Source organism: Oncorhynchus masou, unplaced genomic scaffold, assembly GCF_036934945.1.
Source record: "Oncorhynchus masou masou isolate Uvic2021 unplaced genomic scaffold, UVic_Omas_1.1 unplaced_scaffold_13___fragment_2___debris, whole genome shotgun sequence".
Taxonomy (NCBI): Eukaryota; Metazoa; Chordata; class Actinopteri; order Salmoniformes; family Salmonidae; genus Oncorhynchus; species Oncorhynchus masou.
The window spans coordinates 35,716-54,884 of NW_027016556.1; the positions used below are offsets into that span (position 1 = coordinate 35,716).

General features: G+C 44.4%; 2 protein-coding genes across 2 annotated transcripts in view; one reads left to right on the plus strand and one right to left on the minus strand.

Moving 5' to 3' along the window:
- Positions 1 to 1,414: 1,414 nt before the first annotated feature.
- Positions 1,415 to 3,013, minus strand: LOC135538862 (small integral membrane protein 15-like). Its single transcript, XM_064964745.1, has 2 exons — positions 2,911 to 3,013; positions 1,415 to 2,058 (listed from the first exon to the last, which is right to left on the minus strand). Exon 2 carries the CDS (start codon positions 2,024 to 2,026, stop codon positions 1,802 to 1,804), a length of 225 nt encoding a protein of 74 aa, XP_064820817.1. The 5' UTR covers positions 2,027 to 2,058; positions 2,911 to 3,013; the 3' UTR covers positions 1,415 to 1,801.
- A 3,948-nt stretch (positions 3,014 to 6,961) lies between these two features.
- Positions 6,962 to 19,169, plus strand: part of LOC135538863 (zinc finger SWIM domain-containing protein 6-like) — a 28,225-nt gene continuing 16,017 nt past the window's right edge. The window contains exon 1 of the mRNA XM_064964746.1: positions 6,962 to 7,594. Coding sequence (XP_064820818.1) covers positions 7,168 to 7,594 — 427 coding nt within the window. The 5' untranslated portion in view covers positions 6,962 to 7,167. The remainder of the gene's footprint in view (positions 7,595 to 19,169) is intronic.

A 19,169-nucleotide genomic window follows, 5' to 3' on the forward strand; every position in this document is an offset into this window, starting at 1 on the left:
AGGAGAGAGAGAGCTGCTTCCTAAGGAGTACGAGGAGGGGCTGGTGGCATGGCGTACTCAGACCATAGCCGAGGGCCACGCCGTCTTCAGCTTCAGCCAGCCAGTGACCAGCGAGGAGCATGTCAGAACAGCTAACATATTCCAGCCTGACTCCTGGACACCCACAGCCAAGATATACACACACAAAAACAACAACAGTATTGCGATACTGGATTTTCCAGGGTAAAACCCGAAGCAGTCTGAACTCTGTCTTTTAAAAACCTGCTGTTGTGTGAACTGTTTACCTTACTAAGAAATGTCTGCTTATGTTTGGATCCTTATTTCCTTGCCATGATACTGGTACCTAACGCACACTATGGTACACACACAATACAGTATATACACGAAATAGAACTTCACAAGTTTCCTTCCATCCTCGCCACCATTGTTCAGTGACCCACCTGAAAAGACTGGTCAATTGAAAGCAGCAAGGTAGAGGAAGGAAGCTTCATAATCCCTCTCCTTTAGTATAGGGAACTTGGGGCTGGAAGCTGGACTGGATCGTCTTCATTAGTGCACACCTTAGCAAAATGCTTGGCAATGGAAACCGGTCAGTTCAAACAAGTTTGACGTAAGTGGTTTCCAACCGCAACACGTTTTATTACGGTTTGCAGTAATGAATACAACGGACATGATGTATACTAATGGGAGCTCTCTTACATGAAAAACCTTGTGTTGAATCAGGGAATACTTGATATAGTGCGTGGCATTCATGGGGTGTAGAAGACACATTTTCTGATCTCCAACTATAAAGGCTTTGTATACGAGTTGTGTTGTAGGTAATCAAGGTATATTTGATGATTTTTTTGTGGATTGTAAATTAAACTACCAGGCTTGAGCAAACTGGGATGTGATGTAAGTGCTGGCAAGTAGGTGGTAGTGTTTCTCAGTTGGTAGATCATGGTGATTGCAATGTCATAATGGTGGGTTTGATTCCCGCTGGGGCCACCCATATAAAAAGGTATGCACACACTATTGTAAGTTGATTTGGATAAAGTGTTTGCCCAAATGGCATACATATACATATTTTCAGTGTGACACTTTTTTTAAATAATGTCTTTACATATGTATGATATACACATCATCTGACACTAAACCTTTTAACTACATGAAGCCCATGCATGACAACTGCCTGGAACACATCTTGGTCAAGTTCCTGCCCGAGTCCATACCAGACTCCTGCCAGATCTCAAAACGATTGGATAGGTGTCTAATTATCAGCTATGATATAGCAGTCTATGCCCGACTGAACAGTTGATGACATAAAACCATTGGTTGATGCAGTACAATGCCTGCGCATCAAGTCGGGTCGGGAACTCAACCGTCATACAGGCAGGGTTATGGGGAATTATGTTTTACAAGAAATACAAGCCTATTTTATTTATAACTTCATTTAATAAAAACATGCAAGTGATTCAGAAATTTAACAAGTCATTTAAAATGGAGATAATCAAAGAAGTTTATGAAATCATTGGAATGGAGTTGTTACAAATGGAATGCTAAGTACTGCAACACCACCATAATCAGAATCCCAGTTTACACACTGATAGCCCAATCAAATGAGCCTCCTCTGTCTATAGAGTTCCCTCTCAGCTCTGTAAGGCCACCATGTAGGGCCTACAATCCTTCCTACACTGGACAGGAGTGATGGTCTGTGGTCCTGCACTGGACTGGGTTGAGGAGGCGAGGGGGAGCGGTGTTGCAAGTGAAGAGAGTGTTGAGCATAGCTGTGTACTGTAGCTATTCTTTCTCCCTCCACAGCTCAGTCTTTCTTGGTTCTCTTGGCCTTGGCGATATTCTCCTGACGTTTCTGCTTCTTCTTCTGTTCGCGATCGCGCACTTCAATCATCTTGGCCAGTTTCCACGACAACAGGGCGCTGGCGATGAAGAGGGGTGTAAGTGCCAGGATGACAGTGGTCAGAAAGCCGTACGGGTCCTTGGCCGCCCATTCCACCAGGTACTCCGCCCACGCCCGCATGTCAATCATCCTGATCGCCAACAGCAATTCCAATCCCAAACCTGGAACATGGGAACGACGAGAAGGTTTATTATTTAAACATAAGAAGCTTGCAACAAAACATTGCCACTGCCTACACACTGTTGCCCTGCTGAACATTAAACTGCTGACTGGGTACAATTTACTCACCACCAACAGGTGCTGCTACTCCCCCCCCCCCCCAAAAATAAATAAACACACTTCTCTTTTCCTACTAGCACCAACTTTGATAAATTGTTGAGGGGAAATGTACTTTATACGAATGATGTGGTCTCACCTAACTTAAGATGAATGCACTAATTGTAAGTTGCTCTGGATAAGAGCCTCTGCTAAATGACTTAAAATGTCTAATGGAAGTAGCCTAGGCATTGTTGCTACAGCCACACAGTTCAGAATCTGGTGACATCTTTTAATTTCAAATCTAACCAATGTTATGTTTATATTGGATGTCTTGTATGCTAGATTATATACCTACCGTGTACTGGTATACAAGTGAAAAACAGTCAAACTGCCTCTGTAATTTTAAAGTCTCAACCACAGATAGTTCCACGCCCAAAAGAGTTATTCCATGGGCATGAAATAGCCTATGCACAACGCACTGAATATACACATTACTTTAGTACTGGAGAAGCAAAAGACAGATTACCTCTTTACAACTAACATTAGTTTAGCCACTAACCGTTAGATACATAACAAACTCAGTTAGCGTCTGTAATCAATTAAGCTAACGTTAGGTAGCTAGCTAGCTTATTTGCATTGTAAAACAGCCTCATCGCCCTAGCAACTTTGATCTAGTTTCGCAGTAAACACAGCGACAACTATTTAAATCAAGGCTATATAACAGTGGTATAATTAGGTTAACATATTCACTTAACAGAGATTTTTGTTTTTATCCCACGCTGATCCGGCACCCTACCACCAGGAAGTTGGTTCTTGCTAGTGGTTATGACGTGTCCAGCATGGCATGTATGGAATTGTAGTTTTATTGTGATAGAAGGATACCAGTGACCTCAGACTCTAGACAAATTCAAGAAAGTTCATGCGTGCGTTTGAGCAGATCTCTTTTGTCAAGCCGCTTTTCATTGTGTTGCACTACTGGACCAAAAGTGGGCTTGTTCGACATTGTAGATCAGTCAGTGAATCACTATTTACCCACAATGCATCATGGATTTGATGGTCTTGAGCTGATCACTTGTCAAGTCGGTGACAGTCGTTGGTCACTACCTTTCAAAGTGTATTGTATTGTAGGTACCAAAATTGGTATTGTTCGATGTTGAAGCCGATAGTACAGGCGAATGCTGATTGACTGAGAGTTGTGTAAAGTACTTAAGAAAAAAAGTTGTAAAATACTACTTAAGTAGTTTTGGGGGGTATCTGTACTTTACTATTTTTGACAACTTTTACTCCACTGCATTCCTAAAGAAAATAATCTACTTTTTACTCCATACATTTTCACTGACACCAAAAAGTACTCGTTACATTACAAATGCTTAGCAGGACAGGAAAATTGTCAAATTCTTACACTTATCAAGAGAACATCCCTGGTCATCCCTGCTGCCTCTGATCTGGCAGATTCACTAAACACAAATGCTTTGTTTGTAAATTATGTCTGAGTGTGCCCCTGAGTGTGCATCCTTATTTTTTTATATATATATATATATAAATATATATTGTGCCGTCTACTACTCAAATCACGCTACTCATTATTATGTGTAGCTCATTCAGTCACCATTTACCAACAATACATCATGGATTTGATGCTATTGAACACGGACTAGAGTGGATCACTTTTGTCACGTCGGTGACCATCGTTAGTCACTGACTTTCAAAGTGTGTTGCATTGTGGGAATAACAATTGTCTGACTTGCACCTAAATGTCGACTGCATGAAGATCACCAACGATCTATCATGGTCCAAACACACCAAGACAGTCGTGAAGAGGGCATGACAAAACCTTTTCTCCCTCAGAAGACTGAAAAGAAATAGGCATGGGTCCTCAGATCCTCAAAATGTCCTACAGCTGCACCATCAAGAGCATGGTTGCATCACTGCCTGGTATGGCAACTGCTCGGCATCTGACCTCAAGGCGCTACAGAGAGTAGTACGTACGGCCCAATACATCACTGGGGCCAAGCTTCCTGCAGTCCAAGACCTATATAATAGGCGGTGTCAGAGGAAAGCCCATAAAATAGTCCGAGACTCCACTCACCCAAGTCATAGATTGTTTTCTCTGCAACTGCACGGCAAGCGGTACAGGAGCGCCAAGTAAAGGACCAAAAGACTCCTTAACAGCTTCTACCCCCAAGCCATAAGACTACTGAACAACTAATCAAATGGCCACCGGAATATTACATTGAACCCCCCCCCCCCCATTTGTTTTGTACTATTATATTGACCCCACATCTGACAAATAAAGTTTGATTTGATTTGAAGTTTTGGCTGCAATTTACTGCAAGTTTCTGCATTTGCTGTTAACCAACTTCATGCTGCAGTCATCGCCTGCATTGTGGGAGGCTCTATTGTCAACAATAGAGTGGATATACAAATTTTATGTGATATTTGAGGCTCTCTCTCACTAATTGATTATACAATGTACACACACCACAGGAGGTTGGTGGCACCTTAACTTGGGAGAACGGGCTCGTGGTAATGGCTGGAGTGGAATCAGTGGAATGGTAACTAATACACCAAACACATGGCTTCCATGTGTTCGATGCTATTTCATTCTCGCCATTCCAGGCATTATTATGAGTCATCCTCCCCTGACGCACATATATTTCAGTTTGTGATTGTGTGATCAGGGGGTTGGAGACATGTTTATTTCAACATTAAAAGGAACAACTTTTATTTAAGCTACCCTTAAGGTAAATATAATTTACTTAGGTAAAGTTACTTTGAAAAAGAAGTTCACTACCTCCAAATGACTTTCTGAAAAATTATCATGCGTAAATCTGAAATGTCAATGACTACAAATTGCAAGAACAAATCATTTTGCGGTCATATGTTAACATAATGTGTAAATTAGCCTATTAAACACAACTAAATTTCCAATGAGAATTAGAATTAGGCAAATGTGATGCAAAAGGAAATGATTGCCTACTTCCCCCATATTTTATTTTTGAAAAAAAGTAGTGCAGTTCCAGTAGTTAGCTACACCTTTAAATGGCAAAAACATTTAACTACTGAAAACACTACCTAGATTTGAAATTAGTTAAACTACCACCAAGCTGCTGCAAAATGTAGTTAACTTACTGGTGGACTACATGTAGTTCATTACTCCCCAACACTGGTTACAAGTGTGCTTCTTTGAAGGCAACCATCTTGAGACCATGCTGTTTTGACAATTGTTTGGGATAGGCCAATGTTGGAAAGTGCTCAAAACGCAGGCCTATGTAACTTTATCTGCATCAGTGTTTGTTTATTTGAGTTTAAACCGTAGAAGGCAGTGTTAAATGTCATTTGAATCAATGGCCAAAAGTTTTGGTCACCAGTTTTCTGATATTTAATGAGAAAATAAAAAAGTTGAACTTCACAACAAAGGAGCATCAGGCTGTCTGAACTTCCTGTGTGGAAGTATTGAAACCAAATCGGGGTTGGTCACACCTGCAGGTCAAAGGCTTCTCCACACAGGGGAGGAGAGGGTGTTCGCCTGAAACGCATGCAGGACAACCAGACAGGCAAATGCACATACCAAGCAGAGAGTTTGCTTTTAGTTGGGATTAATAATGCTCATTATTAGACGGCAAGGTTTTTCTTTCCTGTTCAGTGAATGAGTCCATGAGTTTCCATGTATTTTTGTGATGTCAAATTTGTAAAATAGAAAATAAAATAAAAATCACAGCATGCAAGAGACCGTAGGTTTGTACTAGATAATTTTATGATTTGCCCACTTGGAATGTGAACTTTTCTGGGCCTAAGCTTAATTGACTTTACAAATTATATGTATTGGTAAGTTGTTAACAGAATATTCCTTATTTAATCGGTAATATAACGTTTTTTTTACTCAGTCATGTTGGTGCTTGAGCTCTGAGATGGATGAAAAGGCTGCTATGAACTGGATAAATATCAGTATTTATTGTTCCATTTCTAAACCAACCTATTGTTTCAACATAGCATGTTATTCTATCAGCCTATACCAAAGTCTAGGCCTATAGGCTAGTTATAACGTTAATCTATTCATAAACCCTTTATAAATATGGGCATTCATAAAAAGGTACCCCAGTTAACTTACAACACAGGAAATAAAATGAAGGCACTTTTGTCAAACGTGTGTGCGTGTGCATTTGAGTCCTTGAGCCAGAATGCAATGTTGGAATGTATTCTTGGTATTTACTTTTGTTCATTCGACAGAAAGAGAGAGAGGCCATTGTGGGGCGGCAGGGTAGCCTAGTGCGTTGGACTAGTAACCGGAAGGTTGTAAATTCAAACCCCTGAGCCGACAAGGTACAAATCTGTCGTTCTGCCCCGGCACAGGCAGTTAAACCACTGTTCCTAGGCCGTTATTGAAAATAAGAATTTGTTCATAACTGACTTGCCTGGTAAAAGAAAATTGAATAAGGTTAGAGAATGGACGAGCCGTCCATATCCCTCTCCCTCACTGACAGTTGAGCCCTCTGAACTTGCTAAGAAAACAACCCAGTCACTCGTGATGTTATTGAGAGGAGAGAGCCTAAGGTTGTAGATGTCTTCTTCAATACCAAAAATGCGGCTTCAACTCTTGCCCCTTTAACCCCTGTGGGAAACTATAAGACCGCCCTTTAAACTCAAACACTAACAAACTTCAGAGTATTTTCGTCTTTTAGTATCCCCCCACCACCACACACTGGGGCCCCGCCTTCTCGCTCCGGAATGGCTTCACAAAGGATTTGCCGACGTTTGGGAATTCCGCCTATAGCTCCTTTTTTTACCGACACTTGTGCGCTGGAATCGGCCCAGGATGACCAAGGATCCCACCCATCTTGGTTAATTTGACAACACAAAGGACTTCGCCGAACCCAAAAGAAACCGCCTACTATTCCAAATAAGGGTCGTCTCTCCATGTACGGCAAACAATCGGCTGGAGTGCCCTTTTCTCTTCCGTATCCCGTTTATATGATCGGGGAGACTGTGCTGCAAGTTACAGCGGTGCAATCATGGCGGAGCGAGTCCAGCAGCCCCCGGCCAAGCGGCTCTGCTGCAGGCCCGGCTACAACCCGGCATGCAGACAGGGACAGCGGGCTGGAGGAGTACTGTGTGGCGGTCCGGGGTCCGCTCCAGGGGGATCGGGAAAAACACACAACCCCGAATCGCTGCTAGACATAGCGGCGCGGAGAGTCGCGGAGAAGTGGCCCTTCCAACGGGTGGAGGAACGGTTCGAACGTATTCCAGAACCCGTCCAGAGAAGGATCGTATACTGGTCCTTTCCGAGGAGCGAAAAGGAGATCTGCATGTATTCTTCCTTCAACGCCGGAGGAGAAGAGAGTGGAACTAGCGGGGAAAATCATGAAGAGACTCAGCTGCCTTTCCTACGGGGTGTCACTCTGCTGGAGGGCGGCTGGGTGGACAACGTACTGCAAGTCGGTGAGTATCTATCGCTAGGCTACTGGGAAATATGATGCTTGCCGGGGAATAACAGTTCGCTAACCCACGTTGGTATATCTGTCATGTGGAGGAGAGAATTGACATTATCTACCCGCATTCATCCCATGCTATTCTGTCATTTCCAGTGAAGGGGGCAGAGTAACGAACAGTTGTCCCTTTGTTTTTGCCCAGTGCGCATATAAAATTGCCCTGAGCCGTTCCCATTTGAACGCATAGCACTTTGTTCATATTTTCGTGATTGTTTGTCTTTTCAGCTTTCTGTCCACCTCCAATGGGTAACCAAACAAAAGCCCCTATATCTTTTCACCACTGGATAAATTGTATATATGTAGAATGGTTGGGAGGGACAGCGATTTAAAGCCACAACGCTTCTATTTTGTTTGCCAAACACATTTTGTGAGATGTAAGCTTTTTTTTCCTACTGCTTTTCAGCTTTCGTGGGAGATTTTTTTTTCCAAGCACGAGAAAATGAGTAAGGCTATGAGATGGCACGAGCTAGTGTAGGCTATGCCATTGCCAATATCGCACAGTTATGCGTCCTATTCCATAATGCATTATTTGTAGGATATCGAGTCAAAATACATATAGGCATTTAGCCTGCTGTGGCCTCAACCCTCCTGCCTCACTTTACCAGAGCCATAATATTCCTGCATTCATCAGTGCAATAGGCTCAGCTGTCACTCTGCCTCCCAACCTTGGAAACGTTTCAGCATTTTAATTTCATTACCCTCCCCAGTTCATCTGAATTCTAATGCAATCTGCAAACTTGATTACATATGCAGGATCTTTCCCCGTCCCTCCTCCCCTGGTTCTCTCCCTTCAGAAGGATCTGTATTTCTCCAGCTCTTTGGGTCTTGGATCATATGTTGTGCACAACAGTATCCCTCCACCAGCTCCTAGCTGTTTACCAGATTCCTTAGCATTAGTGCTTATTTGTGTGCTGCCTGCCATGTTAGCAAATGAGTGTTGGTTCAGATTTGGTGAGGTGTGTGTGTGTGTGTGTGTGTAAAAGAGGGGAGATGGATGGAAAGAGGAGTTTGTGTGTTGTCTGTCTCATTCTATATGCTAGCAGTGAGAGGGAGGATGACAGGTGAACCCTCAGCAGGAGGAGGGCCTGTTGTGCTGATTGCAATTTTTGCCCCAGAATTTTTGAAGGTAAAATAAAGTGATAAATAAAAGATGCAATCTTCTCCCAGGGGATAGGCTGCCACAGGAGGAACGGCTTAAAAGCAGGGTGACATGGGAGGGAGGGGACTGTCAACCGCTGGAGGATTTGTCCAAAGTGTGTGTGTACTATTGGGGTGTTGATGAAAGACAGTACATGAACAGAGCGAGAAGGCAGAGGTTGTTGTGTGTAAAAGCTAATCTAGTTGAATGAGCCCCCTCTCCCCGGTGAACAGCTATAAAATGCTCCATATTTACTCCCCTAAGGCCAACTACCAGCCCCCTGGTCTCTTGATTTATTTATCTGTTTCTCAAAGACATTAATCACCCCCCTGTACATCAATGCTGAGTTTGAAGAATAGACCAGGGGGAGGGATGGGGGATGCAGTATAAGGAGAGAATGGGTAGAAGAAATGGAGAGAGCGCGAGCCCCAGGACAGAAACACAATTAGACCCAACCAAATTATGACAAAACAAAAATGCTATATGGCATTGACTATGTACAGACTCAGTAACTATTTGTACATTGTTACAACACATATATATAGCCATAATATATACATATATATATATATATATATAGCCATAATATGACATTTGAAATGTCTCTATCCTTTGGCATTTTGAGTGTAGTGCTTACTGTAAAAAATAAATGTATCTTATCTATTTCACTTGCTTGAGAGCGAGAAATCCAGTGGCAGTCGCTGGACCCAGGTTTGAGTCCCTCTACTAGAGCCCTAATATACCTGCATTCATCAGTGCAATAGGATCAGCTGTCAGCTGTTACTCTGCCCCCCCCCCCCCCCCACACACACACAGCCATTGATTGATTGATTGGAGGCCACTTGTGTCAATTACATAACATTTCCCAGGAATTCCTACCTGCAGCAACACTAGTGGACAATGCTGGAAAGCCTGTAAAAGCACAGTGCCTCAAAGTGCCCCCAAACTCCTGGCCCTAATTATGAGCTGTGGAGTGGATTATGACATCATGTTGCAGTTATCTGAAAGTAGTTGACTTCATGCTTTTGCTGTGTGCACGTGTGTGTGCCTCCTAGTAAACCATGTCTTAAGCATTTATACGGCAATAATGAGCGCACAAGCAGTAGTGTCATCAGTTTGTATTTCATCCCAATTCAGGCCTTCACATCGACTTCATATCGCCTATAAATCACCTTTATTTATCAGCAGCATTGAGCTGAACGTTGGGCACTATGTCATGGGCACAGCACGGGGTAAATTACTCCAGAGAGAAAGATGGAGGAAGGTGGTGTGGGGGGGGGGGGACTAGCCTCATTAGCAGGTAAAAAAACAACAGTCACCCCTTAAGGCGTACGCATACTTAATAGTTCAGAAGAGTTTGTGCTTATATTATGATGACATTATGTGACTTTTTTTTTGTTAGGTTTGGACTTGGGTAATTTTTTAATTACATTTTTTTTTTTTTGACTGTTCGGGCACAACATTTTTGTGCAAGCTGAAGTTCGGATCTGAAGTCTACACCCCTTCATCGGTGATTGGTCAACAGTAGGCATTCTTCTATAAAGTCTTTGTTGTCATTCAACGAGATGACTTGTTTTCAGGCACATTTTTATTTGACTATGTCAAAATGAATGACAGATTTCTATTACTGCTGTTTTCTCATTGTTCAAGCGAAGGTCGGTTTGGCTAGCAGAGTTCGCCTAGGTTTAGGGTTACTACTCACATGTGCATGAGAGGATGAGAATTGGCGTACGCGTTCATGGGTTTAAATGTCTCTGCCTGTGACTAAGACGGTGACATTGAGCATGTGTGTATTGAGAACACACAACCTCACTTCTCTGCTTCAGTTCTTCAGCAAAATCTTCTTCAGTTCTTCAGGGGCCTGCTTTGACATTTCAGGCATTGTCAAATGAAAGCCTTTTATCCATCACATGCTTAGTCTACATGTGGTGTTTACAAATAGTGAAAAGTTTATTTACTGGCCTTTCCCAGCAATGCAGAGAGAAGGAAAAATAAAGAAGTAATAGAAAAGTAACAGCGCGTGATAATAAAAGTAATTACATACACAATGAGTAATGATAACTTGGCTATATAGAGGACGTACCATGTTCAGGGGTACAAGGAAATTGAGGTAGATAGTGTCTTCAGAAAGTATTCAGATCCCTTCACTTTTTCCACATTTTGTAAGGTTACAGTCTTATTCAAAAATGGATGAAATTGTTTTTGTTTTTCCTCGCCCATCTACACACAATGCACATAAAGACAAAGTGAAAACAGAGAATAAATAAATAAATAAATAAATGGAATAAATAAATTACGAAACGTCTAATTTTCGTAAGTATTCACACCCCTTTCCCTCGATCCTGACTTGTCCCTGATGCTGAAAAACAGCCCCACAGCATGATTCTGCCACCACCATGCTTCACCGTAGGGATGGTGCCAGGTTTCCACCAGATGTGACGCTTTCCATTCAGGCCAAAGAGTTCCATCTTGGTTTCATCAGACCAGAGAATCTTGTTTCTCATGGTCTGAGAGTCCTTTAGGTGCCTTTTGGAAAACTCCAAGCGGGCCGTCATGTGCCTTTTACAGAAGAGTGGCTTCAGTCTGGCTACTCTACCATAAAGCCACGACTCTGAGAAACATAGGATATTCCAGTTCTTCAGGTCCTGTTGATAAGATAGAGTTCCTCCAGTTTGTTGTCCATTGATTGAATGAAAGGTATTTAGTTCACAGAAGTGCATGATTTATGATCTGGAACTTAAATGTTGCATGACCATGTTGTCTTTGAGTCTCTCTGTGGCTCCATTTGGGCACCATGTAAGCAGAAAGCTCTAGGCCTCTACACTCTCCTGTTGTAGAGGAGCCTTTATTTCCTTATGGTTGATTCCATTATTTTTTCAGGTTAGTTATCTGAGCACAGTTTCTTTTAAAACAACCACCTGGCCTAAGGATTGTTTAGATGTATCTCCTTCATGGCCACTTCTTAAAGTATGCTAACTGTTCAGTGAAATATTCTGTTAACTCATACCCAAATAATGTTGTTGACTCATCCTATACTCATATTTGTGGCCAAAGCATACATTGGAGACAACCCAGACCATTCTGTTAAGGTACGCCCACACCATTCTGTTAACCATTCTGGTAACCCAGTAACCTGGTTAGCTTGTTGTGATTGGATTGGGCCCTGGGACTCCCTTATCCCCTTGCCATGTGACCGACCCTGGGATCCTATCATCATAGAGACATAGCCGGGTCTGGGTTAGTGTAAACAACTGTCTTTCCAAAGGGAACATGAGCACACCAGAGACGGAAGAGGAAGCGAGACACCACATTCGCAATTTTTTTTTTTTTTCCATTTTCTTTTTTCTGGTTCAATAATCTCCAGTCATACAGCCCCCTTCTCCAGTCATACAGCCCCCTTCTCCAGTCATACAGCCCCCTACTCCAGTCATACAGCCCCCTTCTCCAGTCATACAGCCCCCTTCTCCAGTCATACAGCCCCCTTCTCCAGTCATACAGCCCCCTACTCCAGTCATACAACCTGCTTTTCCAGTCATACAGCCTGCTTCTCCAGTCATACAGCCCCCTTCTCCAGTCATACAGCCCCCTTCTCCAGTCATACAGCCCCCTTCTCCAGTCATACAGCCCCCTTCTCCAGTCATACAGCCCCCTTCTCCAGTCATACAGCCCCCTTCTCCAGTCATACAGCCCCCTTCTCCAGTCATACAGCCCCCTTCTCCAGTCATACAGCCCCCTTCTCCAGTCATACAGCCCCCTACTCCAGTCATACAGCCCCCTTCTCCAGTCATACAGCCCCCTACTCCAGTCATACAGCCCTCTTCTCCAGTTCCATTCTCCAGCCTCAGTCTTCAGCCCCAGCCTGTGGTGTTTTCCTGTCTCCAGTCTTGGCCCGTGGCTGGGTTGTCATGACACTTTCCAAGAATCCGGTCTTCCCCAGAATGGCGCTCATATGCTCTCGTCTCAAACCAGAGGAGAGAGGGAGGGAACAAAGAGGAAAGAGAGATGGCTATAGCACAAATGACAAGACCCCATTTAAATGTTCTCAATTTCATTACTTTTATTACCAGTCCTCTCTTCTCTCGATTTGGCAATAATAACAGCAGAGCCAAAGTGCTGAGTTTGGCATTCCTCTATCTTTTTCTTGATAATTAATTCCTCTTTGCACCAATGTGCTGCTGCTGAAATAAGCACTAAGCTGGACCCTGCCCCCATCCTGCCTGGATCCCGTTTCTGTGTGTGTGCGTTCGGGCCCCTATCCGTGCCTCAGTCTGTAAGCCTGGAGTAAAGTGGTTGATGGTTATCCTACCTGCTGTCGTTACTGATTTGAGAACAAACATCTCTATCTGCCCAAAAACAAACGTGGCGAGCGACCTCCGGGGCCACTGGAGGGCTGGGTGGTGTGAAGGTTTCTCCCTGTCCCTATCTGAACCACAACTGGTTTGGGTTGTTTACGGCTCAACGGTTACTGTTGTGTTTGGAGAATTTTATGCAAATCTGAAATAATTTGATATGTTGTTAAAGGTAGGCAAAATTGTAAATATGGCTGTGTGTGTGTGTTTCAGCCTGGATAGAGTCTAGGCATTCTAAAGATGAGGGTGGATGGCATTCCTGTCAATCTTCGTTCTCTTCCTATCTTGTTTCCATTCACACACACACTTGTCTCATAGCCTCAGGGCGCCAGGCAAGTTATTTAGTTTTGTTTTGACACCTTTTTTGTTTGGCCCCTCAGAATGAACAGTTTACCTGGCGATGACCCCTCACACACTCAAGGGGTGGAGGTGTTCACTCACTCTCCTCCTCCACTGAGCTGGCCTCAGTCTGACCTCATCACTGGACCCCTCGGGGACTAGGTCAAAGGTCAGACTGTCCCCAGCTGTGTCATTCCGTTCCAGGGACTGTCCACAGGCACATGACTGTTTTCTAATAAACACATCCTAACTGGCGGAATATCTGTTAATAGAAGCTCATGTCTTCCAGTAAGCATGTTAATAGAAGCTCATGTCTTCCAGTTTCCCTCCAGTAAGCATGTTAATAGAAGCTCATGTCTTCCAGTTTCCCTCCAGTAAGCATGTTAATAGAAGCTCATGTCTTCCAGTTTCCCTCCAGTAAGCATGTTAAAAGAAGCTCATATTTTTCTCCATTTACATTTGACATTTGAGTAATTTAGGAGACGCACATATCACAGTTGTAGTAAATACATTTCCCTCAAAGTAGCAATCAGCAAAGTTGGAGCTAGTTACCCTCCTGTAATGTTAATAGAAGCTCATATCTTATTTATGCTCATCCATCTAGAATGGAAATACACTGTAGGCCTTTCTACTTCCTGTGTCCGTGAGGCTCCCACAGGAAACTCTGCTCTAGTACCATGAGCCAGACCTGCCCTGGGGCTCTTTGCTCTCTGAACCACACCATTCCTATCCAAAGCAACATTCAGTGGTGGGGTACACCAGTGGCCATATTTGTTACAGGCTACCATTTGGAGTGCTTGATTAGCATAATTGATGCATGTATCTAGATGTGGGCTGTGTCTGTCTGATGTGGCCCATTCTGGCCTGGATGTTCCCCTAAGCAGCAGAACCCAGTCAGGTCCTCCTCCCAGCAGAACCCAGTCAGGTCCTCCTCCCAGCAGAACCCAGTCAGGTCCTCCTCCCAGCAGAACCCAGTCAGGTCCTCCTCCCAGCAGAACCCAGTCAGGTCCTCCTCCCAGCAGAACCCAGTCAGGTCCTCCTCCCAGCAGAACCCAGTCAGGCCCTCCTCCCAGCAGAACCCCTCCTCCCAGCAGAACCCAGTCAGGTCCTCCTCCCAGCAGAACCCAGTCAGGTCCTCCTCTCAGCAGAACCCAGTCAGGTCCTCCTCTCAGCAGAACCCCTCCTCCCAGCAGAACCCAGTCAGGTCCTCCTCTCAGCAGAACCCAGTCAGGTCCTCCTCCCAGCAGAACCCAGTCAGGTCCTCCTCTCAGCAGAACCCAGTCAGGTCCTCCTCTCAGCAGAACCCAGTCAGGTCCTCCTCTCAGCAGAACCCAGTCAGGCCCTCCTCCCAGCAGAACCCAGTCAGGTCCTCCTCTCAGCAGAACCCAGTCAGGTCCTCCTCCCAGCAGAACCCAGTCAGGTCCTCCTCCCAGCAGAACCCAGTCAGGCCCTCCTCCCAGCAGAACCCAGTCAGGTCCTCCTCTCAGCAGAACCCAGTCAGGTCCTCCTCTCAGCAGAACCCAGTCAGGCCCTCCTCCCAGCAGAACCCAGTCAGGCCCTCCTCCCAGCAGAACCCAGTCAGGCCCTCCTCCCAGCAGAACCCCTCCTCTCAGCAGAACCCAGTCAGGTCCTCCTCTCAGCAGAACCCAGTCAGGTCCTCCTCTCAGCAGAACCCAGTCAGGTCCTCCTCCCAGCCTCCGCAGGGCTCTGTACTGAGACACGTGTAATCCAGGGAGTGATGGGTAATGGCCTTCTCTCTGACTTACAGTCAGAGTCTATTGGACTGGATGGATGGCAGACACGCCTATAAAAACAAAAGAAAGCAGAGAGAGAGAGAGAGAGAGAGGTCGATCGATAGAGTAGGGACATGTCTCCTAATAAAGATTTATTCCTTTTTTCATTCGCTCCATTCGCCCTGCCCCGGGAGGGGGAGGAGAGACTGTGATTACCAGCTTGCCCCTGGTGTGTGTGTGTGTGCACTTTGCAGTTAACATGTCTCTGTGTGTATTGTGTGTGTCTGCCGTTGTGTGTTGCGTTTGCATTTGTGCGTCTCTCTCCAGTGGATATGGAGGATAAAAGCATTCTCCATAGTCCTACAGGCAGTAGCAGCAGCTGTGTCTGTCCCCTGTGTTTTGTGTCAGTTAATATTTAGTTAATCTCTGGTCTGGGACCTGCAGGATCGAGCGGAGCTCTTGGTACACTATCCATCTCCCAATGATCTATATTCCACACCCTCCCTCCGCCATCAACCCCCACATAGAGAGAGAGAGGGGGAGAGAAGAGGACCAGGGGAGCGATGGGGATAGAGGTGGGGAGACCAGGGGTTTATTTGTGGAGTGGGAGGAGAGTTGGAATGAGGAAGGGGTTAGTTTGTGAAGGAGAGGTGAAGGGGTTAGTTTGTGAAGGAGAGGTGGGGGGGGTTAGTTTGTGGAGGGGTTAGTTTGTGAATATGCCAATCAAGGGGAGGGGTGTGTGTCCTTCCCTCATGCACTATTTCCCTTGCTATAGCCTATTATCTCATTGATATGCAGTGTGTAGTTATGACTGTCCACCTGCAGCTCATTGATATGCAGTGTGTAGTTATGACTGTCCACCTGCAGCTCATTGATATGCAGTGTGTAGTTATGACTGTCCACCTGCAGCTCATTGATATGCAGTGTGTAGTTATGACTGTCCACCTGCAGCTCATTGATATGCAGTGTGTAGTTATGACTGTCCACCTGCAGCGGCTCAAAACTGCTGACTCAATTGAACACACAGACAAATGCTTTTATCACAGTGACTTGCTCATCTGAATGGATATATAATAGCCTGGAAAGTGATTTTCTCCCAGCAGCAGCTTGTCCTGTGGCAACCTCAACCACTCTCCTCGTCTTCAAATCTCATCTCAACACTTTTCTAGAAACAAGGCCAGTATACGTGCTGCTCTGCCTTAATTACACACCCTTTCAACTCTCTCTCTCTCTCTCCACCTGTTTGGGAGCTCAGTGTGTCATGACTACAGGCCTAATAAATAGCTTTACTGCTGCAGAGCCACAACTGGCTTGGGGCCCCTGGTTCTGCCCCAGCCTCCTCCCATTCCCAGCCCCCTCCCTCCTCTCCTGGCCCCTTGCCTTGGCTCCAGCCATAGTCCTGCCTCAGCTGAGCGTTTGGCTCTATAGCTCTGGTTCTCTCTGGCCCCGCTTTCACCCCTCAACCACACGCTAGCTCCCTCACACACACATGCATGCACGCTGCACATACTCATGCAGTATATGATAATTTCCATGTAAAAAGACCAATGAGCACCAACGTGAAGTTCGTAGGTGCATGTCAAACTGGGTGTCAAATGAAAGATACAAATAAATATATTAAGACATATTTTTTCACAATTTTCCACCCTGAAAAATTGGAATGAACAAAGGCTTTCATTTCTTGTCAAACGGATGGAAAATGGGTCTCTGTCACGGTCATCATAATGAGGAGACCAAGGCGCAGCGTGGTAAGCGTACATACTTATTTAATGAAAGAACGAATACTGAACAAAACGAATCGTGAAGCTAATCTTGCTAGTGCAGAACAGGCAACTAAACATAGTTGGTGGGTTGTTGTTCTATCCAAGGAATATGGCTACCTAAATATGGTCCCCAATAGGAGATAACAATAAACAGCTGCCTCTGATTAAGAACCAATCTAGGCAACCATAGACATATAAACACCTAGACAATGCAAAAACTAAACAAGCCACCCTCGTCACACCCTGACCTAGCCAAAATAATAAAGAAAACAAAGATGTCCACACAGCCCCCCCCCCCCCCCCCCCCAAAAAAAAAGGTTCGGACTCCCGGGCGCAAACCTAAACCGATATGGGAGGGTCTGTGTGGGCATCAAACCTCTGTGGAGGCCCTGGTTCTGGACGCCACCCCCCTTCTTTACACGGAGTCCGCTCTTATAGCACTGACCCGTGGATCATCACCAGAGGCTCTGGACTGCGGATCCTCGCCGTAGGCCCCGGGCTGGGGACCCTCGCTGCGTGGATCATCGCCGGATTTTCTGGACTGGGGACCGTCGCTGGAGGCCCCGGACTGGGGACCGCCGCTCTTTATGACGACAGTGACAGTCTCAAAACATCTACCAGAAAAAGTCTTAGGTATTAGAAATGCATCAGAACACAATAAGGCATGACCCCTGCCAACAAATATCAACACTTTTATTTAATTTTGGAGAAAATATTTGCCTTCTATAAGTTTAAGAAACATTGTATTGTGTCAATTCCATTTCCCAAAACCCACATCTTGAAGATATTTTCTGATTTCTCTCCTTCATGAGGACGGATGTAATGAACGTTCACAGAAGTCACAAGTAAGGGTACACCTATTAATTAGTTATGGTAGGGATCTGCAACAGGCGACAGGTGAGCCAAAATTATCTCAAGTGTTTTTAGTAATAATTTACACACACAAACACACCGTTTTCACAAGTGTTTTCTTCATCATGTGATTGTGTCTCAATGTAATCAAGCTATGAAATTATTGTTATTTTCAAATACAATCTATTGTTGGCCTTTTATTTTTTGGGGGTCCAATTTGTAGTGTACAAATTATTATAATTACATTCGACCATCTGCTCTGACATAAATCAGCCCTTGGCTGAATGTAGTTGCCTACACCTGTATTTTTTTGTTTATTAATTATTGATTAAAACTCTTCTGTTATTGGTAACAGAATTTTGAAAAAACGTTAACTGATTTTCTGCAATTGACTTCGCTACAAAGGGAAATCATAGTACTAACAGTTCACTAACAGTTGGGTCTCCTGCTACTGTCATCCCTTCCACTAACATACTGTTATGTTCAGTACTACTGTCCTCCCTTCCACTGACATACTGTTATGTTCAGTACTACTGTCCTCCCTTCCACTAACATACTGTTATGTTCAGTACTACTGTCCTCCCTTCCACTGACATACTGTTATGTTCAGTACTACTGTCCTCCCTTCCACTAACATACTGTTATGTTCAGTACTACTGTCCTCCCTTCCACTAACATACTGTTATGTTCAGTACTACTGTCCCTGACCTTCCACTGACATACTGTTATGTTCAGTACTACTGTCCTCCCTTCCACTAACATACTGTTATGTTCAGTACTACTGTCCTCCCTTCCACTAACATACTGTTATGTTCAGTACTACTGTCCTCCTCCACCATAACTTCCACTTCCACTGACATACTGTTATGTTCAGTACTACTGTCCTCCCTTCCACTAACATACTGTTATGTTCAGTACTACTGTCCTCCCCACTGTCATAACAGTATGTTCAGTACTACTGTCCTCCCTTCCACTAACATACAGTTATGTTCAGTACTACTGTCCTCCCTTCCACTGACATACTGTTATGTTCAGTACTACTGTCCTCCCTTCCACTGACACTGTTATGTTCAGTACTACTGTCCTCCCTTCCACTAACATACTGTTATGTTCAGTACTACTGTCCTCCTTCCACTGACATACTGTTATGTTCAGTACTACTGTCCTCCCTTCCACTAACATACTGTTATGTTCAGTACTACTGTCCTCCCTTCCACTGACATACTGTTATGTTCAGTACTACTGTCCTCCCTTCCACTAACATACTGTTATGTTCAGTACTACTGTCCTCCCTTCCACTGACATACTGTTATGTTCAGTACTACTGTCCTCCCTTCCACTAACATACTGT

What these genes read in the sequence shown, in the direction of transcription:
- LOC135538862 (XM_064964745.1), bottom strand. Translation starts at nt 2,026, where the DNA reads ATGATTGACATGCGGGCGTGGGCGGAGTACCTGGTGGAATGGGCGGCC.